This window comes from Ambystoma mexicanum, chromosome 4q (assembly GCF_040938575.1).
Source record: "Ambystoma mexicanum isolate Mex_15411 chromosome 4q, UKY_AmexF1_1, whole genome shotgun sequence".
Lineage (NCBI taxonomy): Eukaryota > Metazoa > Chordata > Amphibia > Caudata > Ambystomatidae > Ambystoma > Ambystoma mexicanum.
Genome location: NC_090928.1, coordinates 177,852,492 through 177,874,811, shown reverse-complemented (window position 1 = coordinate 177,874,811; position 22,320 = coordinate 177,852,492). Strand labels below are relative to the sequence as shown.

Here is a 22,320-nt window from a genome sequence, read left to right as displayed (position 1 = left end):
CTCGCCGTCATCACATTCGGTGGCTGCGGCAGCGGGAGAAAACTCGGCCTTCGACATACCGTAGGCCGCCCACCGCTTGACTCTACGGTCCTTTAATGTCTTAGGAGAGGGGAGCTTACAAGCCGTGCATCCTTCCTCCTTGTGATCGAGGGGCAAGCACTGGTTGCACCGTCTGTGCTTATCTTTCAAAGGAAATATGCTCTTAAAAATGGAGCAAAACCTAAACAGAGTCCTCTCCATAGCTGAGGATGGGTAGAGTGACGAAGACCAAAAGGGAAAGAGGAAGGAAAGGGAAAGGCATTCACAGATAATATGGAAATGTCCACCCCGACCCCACTCTCGCTACTGTGTAGACCGTCGGAAGGCCCAGCCACGTGGTCGGCAGCGCCGACTGGATCAACCTCTGTCGAAGTTCTGAAGGTCTTTGGCAGAGATCTGGAATAGCCGTCGAAATCAGGGACGGGTAGGGTGATCTGAATTATTTTATATAACTATTCGATCAAAGGTTGAGTGGACAATAAGCAATGTCTTCGACGAGCTCTGCATGATGCGACCAGTATGCTGGGCGGAAAAAAACAATCTGAGGGACCTCGACGTGTGAGGGATCTTGGGTACACTACACGTCACGTAGGGATAGTGTTACAGGCACGCCCATGTCGACGTCCCCTTTCGATTCTCGAAAGACAAGATGCAATACTCTGCGGTTACCACTGGATGTCGGACCATATGCACAGCATGTGATTCTAAGCAGATTAACAAACATCAGAAATTATGTTTACTGCACAAGCAGAAGATTTAATTCATTTTCTTTTTTCTGCCCCCCTTATTTGCATATTAAACAGAGAACGCTATTTCTGATTTTACGAGGGGAAGGTTTTTTACCATGTCGTCTTGCATTATCTTATTTATTAAAGGCTAAAACTCTGGTAAATGGCTGGGCCTTGTCATCTTATCTACGTCACGCTTTGAAGAGCCGATCATATTATATTGGGCTGAAATGGATTCATTGCTATATATGCTGTCTACTCCTCCTATTTATCTTGTTTCCAATAGTCATCCATTTTAACCCGTACATTTGTACTTTGTATGTGCTATTTTGTACTTGTTTTATGAAATTCTTTTGTATTCCGAAATAAACATATGATGATAATGGTATGTTTCAGCAGGGAGAGGCAGGTAGTCTGTGGGAATTCCATAAGCAATGGCAATCAGTGGGTGAATGACCAAATGTGTCCCTCCTAACATCCTATCTCCATCCAATCTGTGTTCCAATGCAATCAAACACTGAATAGCCTAATTAAAAGCCTTGCATGAAACCACTTTGTTACTTTACTCTGCTCTCCATAATTACACTTTTACCACCACCCTTATTTGTTCACTTACACTGAAGTAATTAATGCAGCAGAATATATACTTTGAATGTCATTTGTAAGGCCCCCAGTCTGATGGATGTAATCCTTCGAATCAATCATTACCACTGGCATTGCTTTGGTCAGCCTTTTATACCAGTGTTTGCAAATGAGCCTTGGCCCTGCCACTAATGTGACCAACCCTGCCCAAGCGTCTAGACCACAACTCCTATAAATACCTGCAATGATTTTTGTTCCTGTCCGTAGTGGACATGGCCTAGCAATTGATATTGAACTGTGGTGTTTGGTGGCAGAACCAAGACTAATGTCGTTTCCCCTTCTGTAATGGCAAAGACATTCTAAATAATTATGGAATGGAAGACTGCCCACAGAAATGATAGTGGTCATGTTTAACTCAAAACTTTGCATTAAATAACCTTTTGCTTTTCTACACTCTCCCCTTCAGAATTACATTGTTCTTACTACCACGGAAGTAGTTACTGCCGCAGAATATATACTTTGAACTGAATTTGTCAGGGTCCTCATGTGTTTATGCACCAACTGCATGTCAAAGGCAACATCACCTGCCATTTATAGTTTGATCAGTTACCTGTTTTATTATGCATGATGGGGACTAGTTATATCCCTACACAAAATAAACATACTTTAAATTATAGAAATCTACATGATAGGTTTTAAAAAAAGCTACCTTGTAACTGAGAGGTTGGAAATGAAAGCAAGATGAACAGTGGAGTTAAAAACAGCAACACAAGAGCTAGCTAGATTGTTGTGGGCAGCTTGCTTGAGCAAGTGTGCTACCTCACTTAATGATGTGAATGGCCCCCATCACTTTGGTCATTTGTGTTTTCATGGCTGTGGTGCATAACACATTGACCAAGGCAAACAAACAAATCCTGGCATGGCCTCCTGTAGTGCAGCCCCTCAAGGTGCTAATAACTCATAAGTTGCTGCTGCACGTTTATTGCAAAATCCCCTATGCCTGCAACTGAACCTGCCACCCCTCCCACCTGGTCCCAGTGATAGTTAACACCACTAGCAAGGCTTCTCACTAAGGAAGTTGTGGGGGTGGCCTTGAGGGGGTCTGAACCTCTACCCCATGCTGCAGCCCACCCTGACACCAGGCATCAAGAAGGCTGCAATGAGGTTGTTATATGTGTGTGTAGTGCATCAAACTTGAAGCCAAAATGGTGGTGCTTCAACAGGTGACCAGAAGGTATAATGTGCAAGATTGCTACGAGCTGTTCAATGATGCTGGCAAAAAGATAAGGAGATACACTGTAGGCACTCAGTAAATCTCCTGGAACAGTCATCAAGCCTGAACGGGATTATGGCATACACCACATGGCCTGGTTGAAAGTCAGAAGGGACCTTTGAAGTTGTGTTTGAGGTAGGTCTGTCTCTTTTGACCTTCTTGCAGCGGCCATGGGCCAGCCACAAAACAAAGCATTTTTCATTATCACAAACAAAGTGTTGGTGCGGGAGCAGTGGAAAATAGCAGTGTGATGATGGGCTCATCATTCAATCGAAGAGCAGCTCCCTGTACTGGAATTGTAGCCTCCCCAGGGAAGCTCAGAAACCACTGATGTGGCTCCCGAATAGGGATGTTTAAGTAGGTGTCCTTTAGCTCCATCAAGCAGAGTCAATTTCCTTGACATAGGGCAGATGGGATCTGTGCTGGAGTGATCACCGAGAACCTTTCCAGGGCAAGGTCCAAGGTGTTGACGGAGGACAACTCCACGGTGGTGCACTGGCTCACAGGGGTGTTCTTCAGCACTGCAAAAAGCCTGAAGAAGAATCCTGTCCCCCTCTGGGATGGGGGAACCTTCTCCACTGCCCAGATGTATAGCAGCTGCAGGACCATGTCAAAAATGTCTCTCTGCCATCAAATGCTCGATGGCATCTCACCTGCTCATACTCAACTCCACTGAGACTGAAGTTCTCTACCTCCCATCCAAAACAGGCTATCTCTTCCTCTCCCCCTCTTCTATTCCTCTCTCCTGACTACCTTCCCTTCTCTGCTCGCAATCTTGGTGTTGTCTTTGACCCATCTCGCAACTTCTCGCTCTTCATCTCCAAATCTGCCACTGCAGTCAGACTTAATCTCCTCAACATCGGAAACATAACACATCTTCTTCCCTTCAACACTGCTAAGCACCTAGTCTCCTCTTTTGTACTCTCTCGATCTGACTATTTTGTCATTCAACTCTATGGCCTTTCCAACTATGCTTTTTCACCTCACGACACATACACTCTTTAACCTTCCCTGCTTCACCTCAACCTCCCCAGTTCGCCATCAGTTAGGATGGTTATCTATGTGTCAGAGGGCAATTTATAAACTCATCATCATCATCTTCAAAACTATACACAAGCTTGTCCCACCCTACCTATCAGCTCATTTCACTCCATACTCCCCCACTCGATCCCTTTGATCATCTTCGGCTCAACTCCCTGACACCTCTTGTGCCCTTTGTGCTCCCTCTTTTTTACTCTCTCTTCCTCTCCACGGTCCCTTACACTGGAATGCTCTTCCTCTCCCTCTCTGCACTACCTCCACTCTATCTCTATTTAAATCCAACCTCCCAGCTCTCCTTCTTTCTGAAGAACCACTTGAATAACATTCTACACCGGTATCAGGTAATAAAATCGCGGCAGAAATGTCGCTGGTAAATAAAATTGTGGCAAAAATGCTGTGGTTTGACCAGGTAAAGGTGTACACCATTATACCATTTATGGGGAGCAGGGTGTTACGGGGGTGTTCCCCGCATCCTTTACATGATTGTGGCGGGAAAACCACAGCATTTGTGCCACGATATTTTGTATCCACAACCATTTTTGCAGCGATTCTAAGAAATAGAGCCTCTACACCACATCTCCCTGCTCTTCCCTCCCATACCTTTCAATGTTAACCCCATTGAAACATAACCCTCATCCCTTCATCCTGAAACTTACAACTTTCTCCATTATCCGGTTCCTATATCATTCTCTACTGTCTTCGTCCTTGGTTCATGTTACTTCCTCCCCTGCATCATCTGGTCTTATATCAACATTCTCTCAATCATTGTTATGGACGATGGTCCTCCATTCTGTAAATCGTGTTAAAAAGATTTGTAAGCATTTTTGTGCCAAAACCTCATTGGTTCCCTATGAGTTTTATTAAATCAAAAAATAAAAAATGAATAAAACCTTGGAAGCTAAGGGGAGTGTCCTGAGCTGGAGTAGAGGAGGCCAGGAGTGAAGAGTAGGGGGAAGAGGAAAGGGGTACCCCCACCTGGCTGCGGTTTCGAGGAGATTCCCCTCCATTCCTGTGGCGGAAAGAAATCCTGCCTCCAATCAGAGTGGAATGAGGGCGAACAGGCCTGTCATTGGTTAGGCTTTGTGTCTGTGGAGGCACTTGAAGAACCCCCCCAGGGGTAGAGCACTGTTGCTTCTTCCTGGGCTGGGAAGGGGAGCAGTCAGCATTTATGGTCTGCTTTTCCAAGAAACCCTTAAAACCTCTATCGATTTAGCTTTCTGAGTGCTAGTTTTTTTTGTTTTGTAGCTCTCCGTCCATGACAGAGTGGAAAAGATAAGTACCCTCAAAGGGGAGGTCCATGACATTGTAGATATATCTAATGGCCCAGAGGTTTGCCTGTCTCCTTAGGTCAACTCCCAACATCATGGCACTAGAAGATCAGCCACCGCCTAAAGGAGGCCCTGGATGACTTGTTTGGCCTTCAAAACACTGGCGTGAGAGGATTCCAGCTTGTCTGCTGGAAGGAACTGACCAAAAGTGCTGTTTGGCTACAGGCAGCAGGGTGTGATGTTGGCCTCGCTGAGCTGAAGAGACAAATGTTGGTACATTTTCCAGTGAAGGCGTCCACTTGTCTTTTCCCAGCACTGAAGTCAACAAGGACCCCACAGAAGACCGAGATTTCAGAGTGGCAGCTGCCACCACTGATGAGGAAGGGATGCCGGGCCAGGGACGTCATTTCACCAAAATGCTAGGCGTAGCGGACATGACATCACGTTATCTTTGACTTCTGGTGACATCAAAGGAAGTGATGTCCTTTGACCCCCACCCCAAAGTAACATTACAGGAAGCGATGGAACACGACCTTTCACCACAAAAAAGGAAGTGGCATCATATAGCATTGTTCCTACGTACTCTACGAAAAATATGGTTACGATATGACTATAATGTGTTAACATTTCATACAAAAATGGATCACCATATGTATCGTTAAGATCAGTGTGTATAGGCCCATATTACCAAATTACTGTGAATGCAATCAGACGTCCATGGCCAAATGATACTGATGTGTTATTATATTGCACTTACACTTAAGCGCTTTATATAGAACAAATATACATAAAATATCACCCAACCTGTGTTGGTACTCAGTTATCGACATCAGAAGGATGAAAGGCTGAGTTGAGGTGTTTAAGAACAGACTAAACCAGTGACTCGCCCCCTGAAGTGTGCCTGAAATAAACCTTTAATGAGTCTAGCAATTATTGTATAGAATTTTAGAAAGACACATTAGTTGTTATTCGTATTCTTTCTTATTTAGAGCCACTGCTCAAAGTGTTACACTTGTGAAACCTCCTGTTTTTTTTAAGAGGTCTGAACAATAAAGCAATAATAAAGCAAGCCACTCCAAAAATAAAGAGTCACGTGGCGCTGGCAACAGGCCAGAATCTACCATTTAAATAAAAATAAAAAAAACTTTTTTTAAAACACATTATTAGGGGTAGTAAATGAGACCACAGGGGTTAACAAGGGAGACATCAGGGGTCGCAACTGCGACCCCTGGTGACCCCCAAATGATGTCCCTGGGCTAGGCACAAAGTCTCCAAAGTCAAGGGCCTGTACCTCATGTCTATATGCCAGTTCACTACCAACCCCAAATAAGGTGTGGTCCAAATTACCACTACCAACCCCAAATAAGGTGTGGTCCAAATACAGAGGGTCTACACCATGAAGTCCCTTTGTAGAGGAACCCCTCATGGTGGAATTGGAGACTGGAATGGAGGAGGAGTATCCAGAGCCAAAAGTGGGGGGCGCATGGTACTTATGCCCCAGTGCGATCAATGGAATGATGCTTGTCAGAAGCGTGGCCACCAAAGAGGCCGGCGGTACCATCAGAGGCACTAATTCAGTTGGCAGCATCTCATGGAAATCCTAAAAATAGCTGCACATGGCCAGGGATCTCATGGTCAGATGGAGCTTCATCAGAAACCGGTCTTCAGCGGGTCGTTGAGGAGACTTGTTTGGCCTCGACCACAAGGGCTGTCGAGCAAGGATCCAGACCAGGCCTCTCCTCCCTGACAGCTAGGAGTCTGTGTACACTAGTGGCAAAGATGTAGCAGGGAGGTCCATTGATGGAAGAAATGACAGCCTTAACAGGGCTAACCACTGAACTCTGGGAGCAAAGGGGTCAGACCCTAAAGATGAGGAGGCCTCTGTGGAAAGACCCCAAGAATCGGGAACCTCCAGCGGCACAGGTGGATCTTTGACCAAGACCAACATTTCATGGCTTTTCTCGTATTCTGCCATTTTGCGAGATAGCTTAATGTGCTTTTGCTTATGCGCCTTGCTGGGGGCCTCAGAGTCACTGACATTCTTCACAGCGGTGACCACCCTTAGAACATCTGGGAGATTTAGCCCCTCCTATGTGCCTTGTGGGAAACCTCAGCCTTGCCAAAACACTTGTCAGCCCTGACCACCTTGGAGGAGCCAGTTGACTTGGCCCCTTTAGCACGGACCTCTGCCGTGACCCCTTTGGACGTATGAACCTCAGGTTTCTGCCTGGACTTAGCCCATGAGTGAGGAACCACGGAAAATCTGCTCGAAGGCAAAGAATCACTTGGGATACAGAAGATCATGGCAAGTAGTTTCTGGGCCAGGGTGCCATGAAGCAAGAAAGAACACACACCTCTTCCCACTTCTTCACTTCCAGGAACTTTTGGAGATATTGCAGCTGTGCCAACGAGAAGGTCTTCTCCCAGAGCTGAAAATGGACAGTAAGTGTGCACACAGACAAAGTTTTGCAGCACCAGTAGCGGCCCCACTGATGGCCCGGGCCAAAATACTTTAAGTAAGTGAATGGCGACAAATACAGCTTTACCTAGCAGAGGCGAGAGAGCTGTTGGGGGCGAGGCTGGAGGCGGTTCCAAGAGAGGCGTACACATGCGCGTATTCACACCCAATCAAATTGAGGGAATTTTGTACTGTGAATCAAATTGCTCCGGTCCTGTCCCTGTGAATGGGAACCTGCACAAGTATGGAGGAAGTGGGACTTTTTTGCATGAGAATTCTGCTTAATTACAGGAGTGCGGAAAACGGGTGCTTTTTGCTGAAAACTCCTGCAAGTTTCAGGAGACTTGGCAGGAGTCTGCAATTGTGTAACAAACATGTTGGCATTAAAAATGACTAAAAACACGTACAATAGAGAGAGAACATATTGGCCCAATTTCATGGATCTATTAAATGGCAAAATCCCAACATTTGTTTTTGTCATTCTGAAACACAACTGCATTTTACTATTTGATGGGCGAACGAGCCCTGTTTGAGTACATATTACTCACCAATAACTACCAAAAGCCAACTACACATAAGGATATATAGAAAGCTTACAGTGCATACAGTGCTAATCTCTTAAAACTCACCCCAAGCATTCCAAATTTTTCACACAAGTTCCAACCGCAGAGGAAGTCTATTTCAAAGTTGTGGTTTAGAACGACTATGGCACTCTCTTCTCCGTAAATACTAAAACAGTTCATATCAGTGTAGAGAGTGCAGTCAGTGCCTGACCACCATTCCAGCAGCATCACCAATTCTGCAAAGGAACATAAGACCTTTTTGTTAAAACTCCACTTCATTTTTTATTGCAAACTTTTATTAAAGATCAATGCATTCCATTATCTATCACATCAAGTAAAGAGTACATTGAAACGTCCAATATGCATTGCAGGTTCAAACCTAAGTAACTCCATATCATGCTGTGACGTAGGTTTAATTTAAGCGTGGTGCAAGAACTTCAGTAAAGGATTAGTGCCTTCAAAATTGTAATATAAACTGTATCAAAATGTAAGCGTACTCCAAAACAAAGAATGGGAGCTATAAAGTCAAAGAAAACGGACACCTTTTTAGATGGAAACAATGTATTTTGTAGAGGGATTCATAAAGCACATACTTTCACAAAAGCCATCATGGAACCGTAGAAGGACACGTGCTGCTTCAATGAAGTCAAGCTAATGCAGGACTGAGAGCATATAATCGTAATATAAACAAGATGAATTTAAAAGATGCATATAGAAACATTTCCAAAGGGTTCCTAAATGCTGGTATATGATTGATTGTTATTCTTCCTTACAGTTTGGGGTAAATTATTGCAAACTTTGGATTCCATGACTACATAATTGTGGCCACCTAGCCTACGTTTCCTTAGTTTAAGAGTGGTAATAAAAAAAATATGTTGTCATCTGAGCGATCCGCGAGACTGATGTTTTATCAATAAGGGGTTGCTTTAGTTTCCATTGCCAGGTCTGTGAACATGGCACATGCTTTTAACCTACTGACCGTTGGAAGGATGGATGGTCTGGTTTTTATTATGACGATAGACGATAGAAGATTTACTAAAGCCATTGTGTTAAAAGTGTTAAATTAAGCAATCATATAATGACCAAAAGGTTTCCACCACATGTGAAAGAAGTCGTTTGGTAAAACCAGCCTTCGCCACGCGAGACAGCTGTGGCAACTTGGTTGATCAATTTGTGATAGAGGGTCCATGCGTCACTTTCCATGTCAACATCAAAGTCTTCATGGTGGAGAAAATGTTCATGCTAATGATTCCTTTTTCATATTGTTGGAACATTCAAGAGAGGGATGCCCACCCCAAGAGCCAAACCGCTACGGTTGCTGGTAAATCAGAATTTAACATAGTTTTTTATGTTCTTATCTTATTCCGAACAGTTTTCCACAGCCCTTGTCCTTTCAGGAAGAATCATATCATGTTACCCCTAATACCCACTGAAATGAAGTAACACCATCTCTAGGTAGATTGAATCTTTATTCATTTAGGTGGTTACACCGCCAACTGCAGTCATGTTTTCTCCCTTCAAGTCCTCATCTCCAACTCCGACCATTTCTGTTCCAGAACCCCCATGGTAGTTCTCAGGTTTGAGGACTAGCATTCCAGATGAAACCAGGCTTGTGATGTTGTATAATGTAGAGAGGAAGTCATGACTGCAATCATGACTACAATATATAACACACCTCCTTTCCTTCAAATTGAATAAGAAAATAAAATGTCAGACAGTGAGAAAGGAAAGAATGCAGTACAAAGCTGAAGGAATGCAAACCATAAATATATAAGAACCATAGTCACTCTCGATTCTCTTGAATCCTAAATATTTGAAATCACATTTACTCCCCTTAATGGGAAGTTTTATTTTAACTTGATCACCAGCAGCAAAACCACTATTCCTACATGCATTTCTCACATTGTTCGTCAACATGGCAACACTATCACTCTCCCTGATCCTCTACCCAACACCCCTCATGTCAGTGACAACCATCCTGGAATGATCCAACCAACCAGGCGTTAACGGGGTGTTGGGCTTGCGACCATCTTAAATAGGGTGAGCCCCGTGGTAGGATGGCGAGTCATTCTGTACTGAAACACTCTTTCAATCAAATCTCTCTACCAATCTCTATTACACGTCACCGACAACCGCACACCATCCATGATGGTGCAATTGAACCTTTCTACACATCTATTACCCTGGGAGTGATACAGCGCAGTTCCTTTGTGAGTCACTCCCCTTAACCTGAGCCATTTCGGAAATTCCTTTGACATAAAATGGGGTCCATTATCACTCAACAATTGAGATGGAAACCCCTCCCTCCAAAATATGTTCTCCAAAAACTTAATAAGATTCCCAGACGTAACCTCCTTAATGACGCCAACCTCAGTCCACTTGGACAAAAGATCAGTAACAACCACTATAAAGCAATCTTTAGCACCATGGATATTTAACGGCTCTAGCAAATCTACTGCCACCACTTTCCAAGGCACATTATGTACCTGTGGAACAACCATGGGAGGCTATCTACACTATTGTGACATTCTTCACATTCCTTGATTCGAAATTCGTTTTTGCAGCGCTTCCCATGCCATAGTGCCTTCACAGCTCCTGTCTGTGCCCGCTTCCTGTTCCCTACATCCTCCCGCCTCCCCTCCCCGAGCACTGATTGGTCAGCAACGAGGGGCTAGGCCCGCAGGCTAAGCCCCACAGCCACTTAGCTTCTAGCTCAGTGGGTAAGGTGCTCTGCTGAGCAGAGCAATGCCATTTTCGTTTTTGTTTGTTTAAATTCGTTTTTTCAGCGCTTCCCACACCTTCCGTCCATTGAGCACTGATTGGCCCACAAGGCCTTCCCTCATGACCCGGAACATCTCTTCTGCAACACTCCTAGGGCAGCCTTGCCCTGAGAAGCCGGCAGAGGGCCTATGGCAGAGGGCAGTTCCCTGGGGGCAGTTCCCAATCCTGTTTGCCCCTGTTCGACAGTGGATGCTTGCAAAGTCATCCTACTACTTTTTAATCTATATCTTCGCCCCCTGATTGATCTTTTTTCTCTTCAAGGGGTGCATTTCTATACCTACTCCGATGACATGCAGTTGGTGTTTAATTATGACTCATCAATGTGGGAACCGCTAGGTAAACTGAAAACATGTCTTTTTAGAAATAGGGAAGTGGATGACTGAAAATGGGCTTAAATTGAACTGGGAGAAAACCAAGTTCTTCTGATTGCCTCCCCTAGCCCGAACTCCAACTGGAGGCCGGAACTCTGGCCAGTCTCTTTGGGGCCATGTCAGTCTCTGTGAAGCTCAGTCAAGAGCCTTGGCGTGAAGTTACTGCCCTCAGGCTCCAGAGAGGTTTGGATTTACACAGTGGGTTCCGCTGGGTTTGTTAAACTGAGAACTATCCGGAAAATTATCCCCTTTCTCCCCCCGGACTATAGAAGACAAGTAGTCACGGCTTCTTATGGGGTTGCTTGACCACTGCAACAGGATATACTTGGGCCAACCTGCTTTTCAAATCCAGCGTCTTTATTCAACCAAGTCTATGCTATCTCAGCTTCACTGGTTCCAAGTGAATTCCCAGATCCAATTTAAGGTTTTGTGCATGACTCATGCGGCCATGCACAAGGCTGGGGCAGAATACTTGCAGGAAAAGGTGTCCCGACATCAACAAACGAGGACCGTCTTCTCTGCCTCCCAAAAGCTGCTAGAAATTCCCTGTTATCAAAGAGCCCGCCTGGGCGGGACACTCTTTCTCTTTTCTGGCCTCTTCCCTGTGGAACGCTCTCCCTGGGCCGCTACGGAAGACTTCTGACATTGCTCGGTTTCACAGGGATCTGAAAACTAATTTGTTCTAAATGGCTCTCTTCTGGTTGCTTGCCGCCTTCTCTGTTTTTAGCGCGTTGCTGCCCTCGGGCATTTGTTCGCACTTTATATACATAGATAGAGACATGCATACTGCGACAACCAGGTAAGGTGGTACAGGAGGGGAGCATAGCCATTACTGTGCTCCAGAAAACCATTCCACTCTTTTATACACTACTATTATGAACTGTGCCCCATAGTTAGTTGGTGTTGTACTATGCTGTGCCCTATAGTTAGCCACTGTGCATCGCCCCATAGTTAGATAGTGTTGAACTGTGCTGCGTCTTATAATTAGCCACTGTGTTGAACTGTGCTGCGCCCTGCAGTTATCATTTGTGTTTCGCAACTTAATTAGCTTGTGTTAAACTGTGCTGCTATAGTTAGCCATTATGTTTCAACCGATAATTAGCTTGTGTTGAACTGTGCTGTGCCCTACAGCTAGCCACTGTGGTGAACTGTGCTGCACCATATAATTAGCCACTGTGTTGAACTGTGCTTCACCCTATAGATAGCCATTATATTTTGTCCCGTAGTTAGAGTGTGTTGGACTGTGTTGTGCCCTATAATTGGCCACTGCATTGAACTGTCCTGCACCCTATAGTTAGCCACTGTGTTGAACTGTGCTGCGCCCTATAGTTCGCCACTGTGTTGAACTGTGCTGCGCTCTATAATTAGCCACTGTGCTTTGCACCATAGTTAGCGTGTGTTGGACTTTGTTGTGCCCTATAGTTGGCCACTGTGTTGAACTGTCCTGCACCCTATAGTTAGCCACTGTGTTGAACTGTCCTGCACCCTATAGGTAGCCACTGTGTTGAACTGTGCTGTGCCTTATAGTTGGCCACTGTGATGAACTGTGCTGCGCCCTATTGTTGGCCACTGTGTTGAACTGCGCCCTACAGTGGGACACTGTGTTGAACTGTGCTGCGCTCTATAGTTAGCCAATGTGTTTTGCCCTATAGTTAGCGTGTGTTGGACTGTGTGTTGCCCTATAGTTGGCCACTGCTTTGAACTGCCCTGCACCCTATAGGTAGCCACTGTGTTGAACTGTGCTGCGCCCTATAGTTGACCACTGTGTTGAACTGTGCTGCGCCCTATAGTTGACCACTGTTTTGAACTGTGCTGCGCCTTAGCCACGGTGCTTCGCCCTATACTTAGTTAGTGGTGAACTGTGCTGCACCATAAAGCTAACCACTGTATTGAACTGTGTTGTGAACTATAGTTAGCCACTGTGACAAACTCTGCTGCACCATATAGTTAGACACTGTGTTGAACTGTGCTGCACCCTATAGTTAGCCATTGTGTTTCGCCCCATAATTAGCTTGTGTTGAACTGTGCTGCGCCCTAGAGCTAGGCAATGTGTTGAACTGTGCTGCGCCATTGTGTTTCGCCCCATAGTTAGCGTGTGTTGGGCTGTGTGGTGCCCTATAGTTGGCCACTGCGTTGAACTGTCCTGCACCCTATAGGTAGCCACTGTGTTGAACTGTGCTGCGCCCTGTAGTTGGCCACTGTGTTAAACTGTGCTGCACTCTATAGTTAGCCACTGTGTTGAACTGTGCTGCACCCTATAGTTAGCCACTGTTTTGAACTGTGCTGCGCCTTAGCCACGGTGCTTCGCCCCATACTTAGTTACTGTTGAACTGTGCTGCACCCTATAGCTAACCACTGTGTTGAACTGTGTTGTGAACTATAGTTAGCCACTGTGACAAACTCTGCTGCAGTAGTTAGACACTGTGTTGAACTGTGCTGCACCCTATAGTTAGCCATTGTGTTTCGCCCCATAATTAGCTTGTGTGGAACTGTGCTGCGCCCTAGAGTTAGCCACTCTGTTGAACTGTGCTGCACCATTGTGTTTCGCCCCATAGTTAGCTTGAGTTGAACTGTGCTGCGCCCGATAGTTAGCCACTGAGTTGAACTGTGCTGCACCCTATAGTTAGCCATTGTATTTCGCCCCATATTTAGCTTGTGTTGAACGGTGCTGCGCCCTTTTGTTAGCCACTGAGTTGAAGTGTGGTGCATCCCATTGGTTAGCCAATGCGTTTCACCCATAGTTATCTTGTGTTGAACTGTGCTGCACTCTATCGCTAACTACTGTTTTGAACTGTGCTGCACCATATAGTTAGCCACTGTGTTGAACTGTGCTGCGCCCTATAGTTAGCCAATTTGTTTCACCCATAGTTATCTTGTGTTGAACTGTGCTGCACTCTATCGCTAACTACTGTTTTGAACTGTGCTGCACCATATAGTTAACCACTGTGTTGAACTGTGCTGCGCCCTATAGTTAGCCAATTTGTTTTGCCCCATAGTTAGCTAGTGTTGAACTGTGCTGCACCCTGTAACTAGCTGCCGTGTTGAACTGTGCTGCACCCTATAGTTTGCCATTTTGATGAGCTGTGCTACCCCCTATAGTTAGATATTGTGTTGAAAGGTGCTGAGCTCCATAGTCAGCCTGGGTTGAACTGTGCTATGCGCTATAGTTCACCACTCTGCCGATGTGTGCTACAATCCATACATAGCCACAGCGTCGAGCTGTACTGCACTCTACAGCCTATTTTAAACAAACTGGGATAGAGACTGGGCCGTGTCCTGCTCCACGCTGAGCTCTGGGATAGTAACTCTGCTGTTCGCTGCCCTTGGACCTGCCCTGCCCCACTAGGTCCTCACCCTCCCCCTACCCGGTACAGGTAGTAATGATCTTCTTGGCACCCTATAGCCACAGTTGAAAACCACCCACCCCTTAACCCAGTCCCACTCACAATTCAACTACACTAACAACAGACAATACAAAGAAACTGCCACAATATAAAATAACCCGCAAACCAAGCAGAGGAATGGCCTCCCTGCATCTCTCAGGCTTGAGCCGGATCTCCTCAAGTTCTGGAAACTTCTCAAGACCATCCTTTTCTCTTCTTCCTTCCCTGTCCGCCTCCGCAGCTAATGTTCCCCTTTGCTGTATTTGGACTGGCTGCCTGGCTCCTTCTGATTCATACTGGGACTAGGCCCTCCTCGGCCAATCTACTCCAGCACCTCGGTCTCCCCTGACCACCCCCCTGCACTTGTCCTACCGGGGCTTGCACCCATATTGTGCCCATCCAGCCACGTCCTCGCACTTAGCATATGAAGTTTCATTCCCTGCACTCTCAGCATTCCCCTGGCATTTGTCCACCTGGCCTCGCCTAGCCCAGGGGCCCTATTCCCCCCTCCTCCACCCAACCCAAGCACTTGCACGATCTCCACTCTGACCTGCACTCCCTCTACCTCCTTAGCATTAGCGCATACCGCTCTGACCTGCACTTCCCCCCACCTCCCCACTGCCTTGCAGTTGTTACTGCACGTGCACAAGCCGAATAACATAAGGCCTAGTAGGACCATTTTTGTTATTCTTCACCGCCCCCTTTTGTCTTGTTGCGCCTTGCAACAAACACCATTTGCTTTATAGGCAGATTACAAATACCCAATAAATAAACCAAACAACCACTGAGGAAACAACAAGGAAGGTTGACAAAATCCACTCGCCATCACACGAAGGCTAACACCACTGTGATGCGATTACATATACACAAAAGACCCAACCAAAGGAACTTGAAAGAAAAGGAAAGAAGGGAATTAAACCATAGAAAGAACTTCACATCGACAACTACCACACTTGGCACAAAGCCACAAGACCCCTCAAATAAAGAGAAAACATCAGAATCACAGGAACACAGTAACTACGCGTACTACAACAATACATCCAAGTGCTGAACAGAAAACCCAATGACAGAAACAGAGAGAACCTCTCAAATCAGCAAGTACCACCTATGGCACAAAGCCACAAGGTGGCACTACAATAAACTAGAAAAACACAGATTCACAGGAAGGCATTCAAAACCTTGAAATACAGCAACTCATCCAAGTATTCAAAGGAAAACCACTAGAAGACATAGAAAAACAGAATATGTCACGCCACAGGAGAGGACAACATTAAAGAAAACATAGAAAAGGGACTCGCGAAATGGAATGACTCCAGGTTACCATGCCAGGAAACATTAACATTGGCCTGCATAAGTGACACAATCAAAGAACAGGGGAAGGGCAAGCGGAATCCTTTGCATTGGTTTTAAAATCACCACCCGTGGTTCACCATTACACACACACACACACATATATATATATATATATATATATATATATATATATATATATATATATATATATATATATATATATATATATCTCAACAGAACAGTACCAATAACCCACTCGAGCCTGCAATCAGCAGCGCAAGTAGGTATTGGGACAGAAAAAACAGGCCATTCGTTCAGCGCTATGATAAAAAACATTTCAAAATGTATTCAAGGTCAATCTAAAATCTCAACTGGCATGCTCAAGTCAGGTCTGAGAATTCCAGGAACAGAACAAAATGGTGAACCATCTAGCTGATAATAGAAGTTAGTTCAAAATGCGCTTAAGAAGTTCCCTGATCATCTGATCATGTATTTTAAAGGACCCTGGGCCTCATTCCGAGTCCGGCGGTAAGTAACAGTAATTACCGCCATGGCGTAAATACCTTGTACGATGTGGTTGGAAGGCGCTATTTCCACCATATTCCGACTTCGCGTGCACGAGTATTCCGCCATGGCGGTAAACTCCCTTGCGGCATAGCGCAAAAGGTCCCGTCAAACCCCTTACCGCCATAAACCTAGACGCATTTAACACCATCGCCTTCGATGAAATCCGTAATTAGCGGAGACCGTAATTTATGCTAACCGTAAATTACGGCCACCGTTAAATACCGGAAACGGAAATAACGTCATCGCACAGGAACGGGAAGCATCACGGCGGCCATATTTAAAATCACAATCCATTGCAATCCTCTCCATACAGGACATACAGGACTCCATACAGGACTCAGATCGACCAAATATACAACAGAGAAGATCATCATGCCTAAAGTTCTGAAAAAAGGGCGCTGCGCGCATCCGAAAAGAAAAATTCACCCAGGATGAGTTACAGGTCCTGGTCGACACTCTGCATGAACATGCAGATATCGTATTCTGCAGCGACATGCGTAGGCCCACCATCCTCAGAAAGAAGGAGATATGGGAGTTGGTCGCACAGAGGGTGAGCGCCGTTGGGAACACCCCCCCGCAGCACAACGCATTGCCGCAAACGCTGGGATGACCTCCGTCTCAGGGTGCGGGCCATCATGTCAGCAAACCGTCAGCAGGCCCTGGAGACAGGAGGAGGCCCAGGCTCACCCATTAAAATGATGCCCTGGGAGGAAACATGTGCGGAGATGATGGGCACAGAAGCCATCGAAGGTGTGGGCGAAATGGATTGCGGTGACCCCTCATCCGCTGATGCAGGTGAGTGTCATGAGTCCAAACAGTACATGCATCCCTAATTTAATTCACCGCAAAGGGCCGGCCAAAGAGTCACATCATGTTTGCTTCGTAGCCCCCCGCCCCCCGCAACCATGTCGTAACAAGTGGGACCCAGGATGATGTCAGGTGCAAGGCTGACACCCATATTGGCCATTCCACACAGAAAGCTGGTCAATGTCACTCACCACAGTACTCCGCCAACATGATTGACCCCGCCAACAGTATGCTTCTACCATCCAAGCCAAGTTCTCTCACCAACCAAAATATCACCAAGACGCTGCTCTCCCAATGTGTTACCATAGGCTTGAAGTCATGATGACCCCCAGATCATTGATCGTGCTGTCTCTCTCTTGCCCCCCACAGGTAGCGGTCATGAAAGTGAGGAGCAGGAAGGCTCCCGGCCAAGTACCTCCCGGGACAGGGGCAGGGTACAGCGCATACCTGCTGGCAGACATAAGGCCCATACTACACCACCTGCTCCAGCAACCCCCATGGAGGGTAGACAACCCCCACCCGCGCACCTGGACATGGCTGCAGTTCCGCCGGAAACATGCCCCACGCTGCACCCTGAGGAATCCAGCATGTCAGGGGAGAATGCTGCCATGTGCCTCCTTAGTGTGCCAGACAGCCCCACATCCCATTCCGTGGTCAACGTGGAGGAGACCAACGTCTGCAGCCCTGAGTCACCATCATACAGCCAGGTTGCACACAGCGACTCCGGGTCGAGTGATGGGCCAGGTCTCACAGGCGAAGGGGTAACACCTGTCTCACATCAGCCCACTTCCCCTGGCGAAACACCTGAGAGGCCTGCAGGCCCAATACCGAGCCTGCCAACCACATCCCCCACATCGGCCGCAGAAGCTGTGCACTCCCAGAACCAAACGGCCATGATTGAGGAGTTTCTCCGGGACAACCGGGAATCAGGGTTGGTGCATCACAATGACCTGCAGGCTCTGGGCGAGGTCATCACTACATCAACAAACCGGCTCTGTGAGGTGCTCGGCAGGATTGCTGATGCCCTGGAGGCAGCTACCCCCAGACCTCAGCCCCAGCAGGAGGAACCACCCTCCCAGTGCTCCTCCACGCAGACCAGCCCGGTCCGCAGGTCACAACGCACAATGCGTAAATGATTCCTCATGCTCGGGGCGTGCCCATTGACTATGAAGCCACACACATGTGGCCTATGTAGTATTGATGGGACCATTGTGGGGCTGTTGTGGGGGGAGGGTGAGGGGGGTGAGGGTGTGCGTGGGAGTTGGGGGGGAAGGGGGGAGGGTGTGCGTGGGAGTTGGGGGGGAGGGGGGTGAAGGTGGAGGATTATTTGTACACGTTTTCACATGATTATACAATACACAGTTTGGTGTATCCTGGAAAACAGAGTGGACATTGATCATTGTGCATGTGTCTTTTAATGTCTCACAGTGCATGTAGTACATGTATCCCCACACCCAGTGCCCAATGTCCTGTCATCCTCACCCCCTCAGCTGACTTGTGACTCAGAAATATTGGTCAATCAATGCTTGTCGCACGTGACGTCCCTCCTGTGCATCGGCCCCGTGATGCTGTCCTGCCATTCCTTCCTCCTCCTCCTCCTCCTCCTCCTCCTCTGGTGGTAGCAGACCCACGTCAGGGGGCAGTGGCACGTTCCGATGGATGCACATGTTGTGCAGCATTGCACATGCCATGGTGATCTTGGATACCTTCTCGTGGCTGTAGATGAGGGCCCCACCTGACCGGCTGAGGCAACGAAATCGTGCCTTCAAAAGGCCGAAGGTCTGCTCTATCACCACCCGTGTACGGGTATGAGATCTATTGTAGTCCTCCTGGTGCCTGTTTTGTGGGTTGCGGACCGGGGTCATGAGCCATGGCTTTAATGGGTAGCCAGCATCACCTGCATGAGAGTGGAATGAAGGTAAGTGTTCGTGCAATCATGGTGGAGAATTGGGCTAATCTGACATTGCAGCAGGTGTTCACTGGCCACGCACACATGTCCCAGGATACAGTCACCCCATTACATCGTACAATGGCGTTGACTGTCCCACCCTTATGCATCTCTCTACCCCACCCTTTACCACCCGGGTGGAGTATGCTGACAGCCTACTCACAGCCCCAATGGACTGCCATGGCCCATTCCGGTTACTCACCAAGCAGCCAGGTACGTCGTTCAGCATGTCGCTCCATGTAGCGTGGTAGTGTAGAGTTGCGCAGGACCAAGGAGTCATGAGTTGATCCGGGGTATCGGGCATTGCATTGTGTGATGGCTTTACTGGCATTAGACACCATCTGGACGTTGATGGAGTGATATTGCTTGCGGTTGCGATACGGCACCTCCATGGCATGGGGAACCACCAATTCTACGTGGGTGCAGTCGATGGCACCTATGCAATTTGGCATGCCTGCAAGTGCATGGAAAGCAGCTTTGGTATCATATGTCTCCTGGGGAGTCCGGGGGAGGCATATGTAGTCCCTTCTGTGCTTGAGGAGGGCATCGAGCACTTGGTTGAGTATCCGGGAAAATATGGGCTGTGAAATGCCATGCATGTGCCCCACTGTATGCTGGTAGGTCCCTGTGGCAAGGAAGTGGAGCACAGACACTACCTTTAGTAGAGGGGGGATGGCAGTGCTGATTTCTATTAGGCTCACTATGTCGTTATGTATCAGGGCCACTATGGTGGTTATCGTGTCCCGGTTAAGCCGGTACAGGGTGTGTATCTGCTCTGGTGTGAGGTTGAAGGGGGTGGGTCTGATGCGTGGAATTGGGGGTTGACGGCGTGGTAATGGTGGCTGCACCGGTAGGGCATGCTGGGCCTGTCTCTGCCTCCTTCTCCTCCTGTGTATCCTCTGTGGTGGGTGCTGTGGTTGCTGTTGTTGATGTTGTCGTCGTTGCTGCCTTGCAAGCAGGGCCTCCAGCTCCATGAATGCTGCAAGAATTGGTATCATCTTGGTGTGGGAGGGGGGTGTGGTTTGTGGGTGTGCTCCTTTTGTGCTGTGCCTGACTCTATGGACTCCACCTGTGCTGATTGGGTGCACCTGTTCCTCTTTCTGGCACTGTTCAGGGTTGTTAACACCTTCTCTGCGATGGCGGTAATTACGCCATGGCGTTAAGGTACTTTGCGCCCTTGTGGAGGCCGTTTTTACCGTGTCCGCTTTACTTGGGATCAGCACTGGTTTACGCCTTGGCGTTATTTCCGACGTGGTGTGTCGGGCGCGCGACACTGGTCCGCTATTTACGCCGTCGTACTTTACGGCGGCGGTAATTACGGTGTGAAGGGTCGGAATAGTCCACGGCGGAAAAGGATGGCGGAATTACTTTACCGCCATCGTTTTTCCATTAGCGCCGGACTCGGAATGAGGCCCCCTGTATCGTTTGATTATCGTGAAGGAATGTTCACAATCAACTCCAGCTGCTACTAGTTTAAAACAAATATAATAAAAGGATGCTACGAAGGGTAAAATATCAGCTGACCAAAGGTGGAGTACAACTCGCACACATTTGGGGAACAGTGAAAACCTCAGCTCCCACATTCTTTACGGCCATAATACACGAAGACACAAAATAATGTTCAGAGCTGGTTGAAATCTTTACAGATCTATAGGTAAGCGTCAAAGAGTATAAGAGTCCATTCATCTGAAACGAACTCTGACTGCTACTTGTGTATGGGTGAACATACAACTTAGAGGTCGTTGTACTCGCAATAAAGATGCAGTGGTTTGCACCAGCATCCGACCTATTGCATGCCCTCTTTGTGAGAAAGAAACATACACTACATGATTTTAGTCTGAGGGTTTAAAAAACATTTGGCTAAGCTTCCAAAGTCAATATCAGTGGCTGCAGAGAGAAAGTTCTCTCCCATTTTAATAAGATGAAAATGGGCTTTACTTAAAGGGCTGTTCACTGCAAATACCATGGCATTGCTTATGGGCTTGTACAGGCTAGGTGCAGCTGCTTCTCTGCTGCAGAACTTGCAGGTGACATTTTCAGCCATCAGAAAAAAAAACAATGTCAATTCTATTCAGCCTAGCATGAAGCAATTCAGCTTTGCCTTTCTTGCCTGACAGAGTGTGATAGACTTAAGCAATGAAGGATAACCGATTCAAGACCAGACAGTAAATTATTCAGTGGGCCTTAGCTCAGAATACTTGGCAAAAAGCAACAACACCACAAAGCTACACTCATGCGAAGTGTGAACTTCTACATAATGTTTCCATCTGTGCAACATCTTGTAAACTTTTGGAAAGTGTGGTGCATTTACAAAGTGTATGAAATGTAATTAATCAAAAGAGTGAAAATAGAAGTTATTTAATAATACTATTGAATTTTTATGTAGCGTCCAAGATCAGGTTCCACCTTCAATAAAATGTTGCACAATACTTGTACTGTATTCAAGGAGCTCAAAGGGATGAGCCAGACCTGCTAGGATTTGAACCTGTAATTGCCAGTTGTATACAGACTTCTGAGGTGCGCCCTTAACTCGCCAAGCCATCTTATTGGCTAAGGTTTGATCTTCTGACTGTATCTCTGCAATAGCAGCGACAATATCCAACAATGATTTTTCATGCACAATAATGAGCTTTAAATTTACCCTGGAAATATCGATCCATAAGCTGCATCTATCTGGACACCCTAAAGCTTTGAGGAGGCGTCCTGAAGAATCTATGCAGCAGTGACACATCAGAGAGGTCACTTTCTAGATCGCTGTGATACCTCCGGGTCTGGTCGCTACCAACAAATACAATAAATAAATAACGAAATACATAAACTCTATGAAATACTTTGATTTTAGAAAGTATTGGTACATGTTTTTGTAGTTTTTTTCTTTGTGCTGTAAGCAAATCACGTCCCTGTCTGCTCCTCTCCTTACATGCGCCAACATGTTCCGGAATGTATTTACGAGAGAGGAACGCTGCTTCGACCAGCAGTCTCTTTGCCTGGTGCTCAACAATCAAAATCAGCATTATTAACTGAAGAAGTAAAAATACCTTGGTTGTGTCGGTAGTAAGCTGGTTACATGAAATGGGGACAGCAGAGCAAAATCTAGACACATAGGGTTCAAATGAACATCTACGGTATTTACTTTACCTAAAGATAACCATGCCGAAATGAGTTTGTCTTATAGTTTGGTCCCATCCTGGAGCAAGAGAGAAGTAACACGATATTCA

General features: G+C 46.6%; 1 protein-coding gene across 4 annotated transcripts in view; it reads right to left on the bottom strand.

Moving 5' to 3' along the window:
- Positions 1-22,320, bottom strand: part of AGPAT4 (1-acylglycerol-3-phosphate O-acyltransferase 4) — a 1,136,585-nt gene that overhangs the window by 419,125 nt on the left and 695,140 nt on the right. For all 4 annotated transcript variants that reach the window (XM_069607695.1, XM_069607692.1, XM_069607694.1 and 1 more), the window contains one exon: positions 8,019-8,188. In XM_069607695.1, coding sequence (XP_069463796.1) covers positions 8,019-8,188 — 170 coding nt within the window. The remainder of the gene's footprint in view (positions 1-8,018; positions 8,189-22,320) is intronic.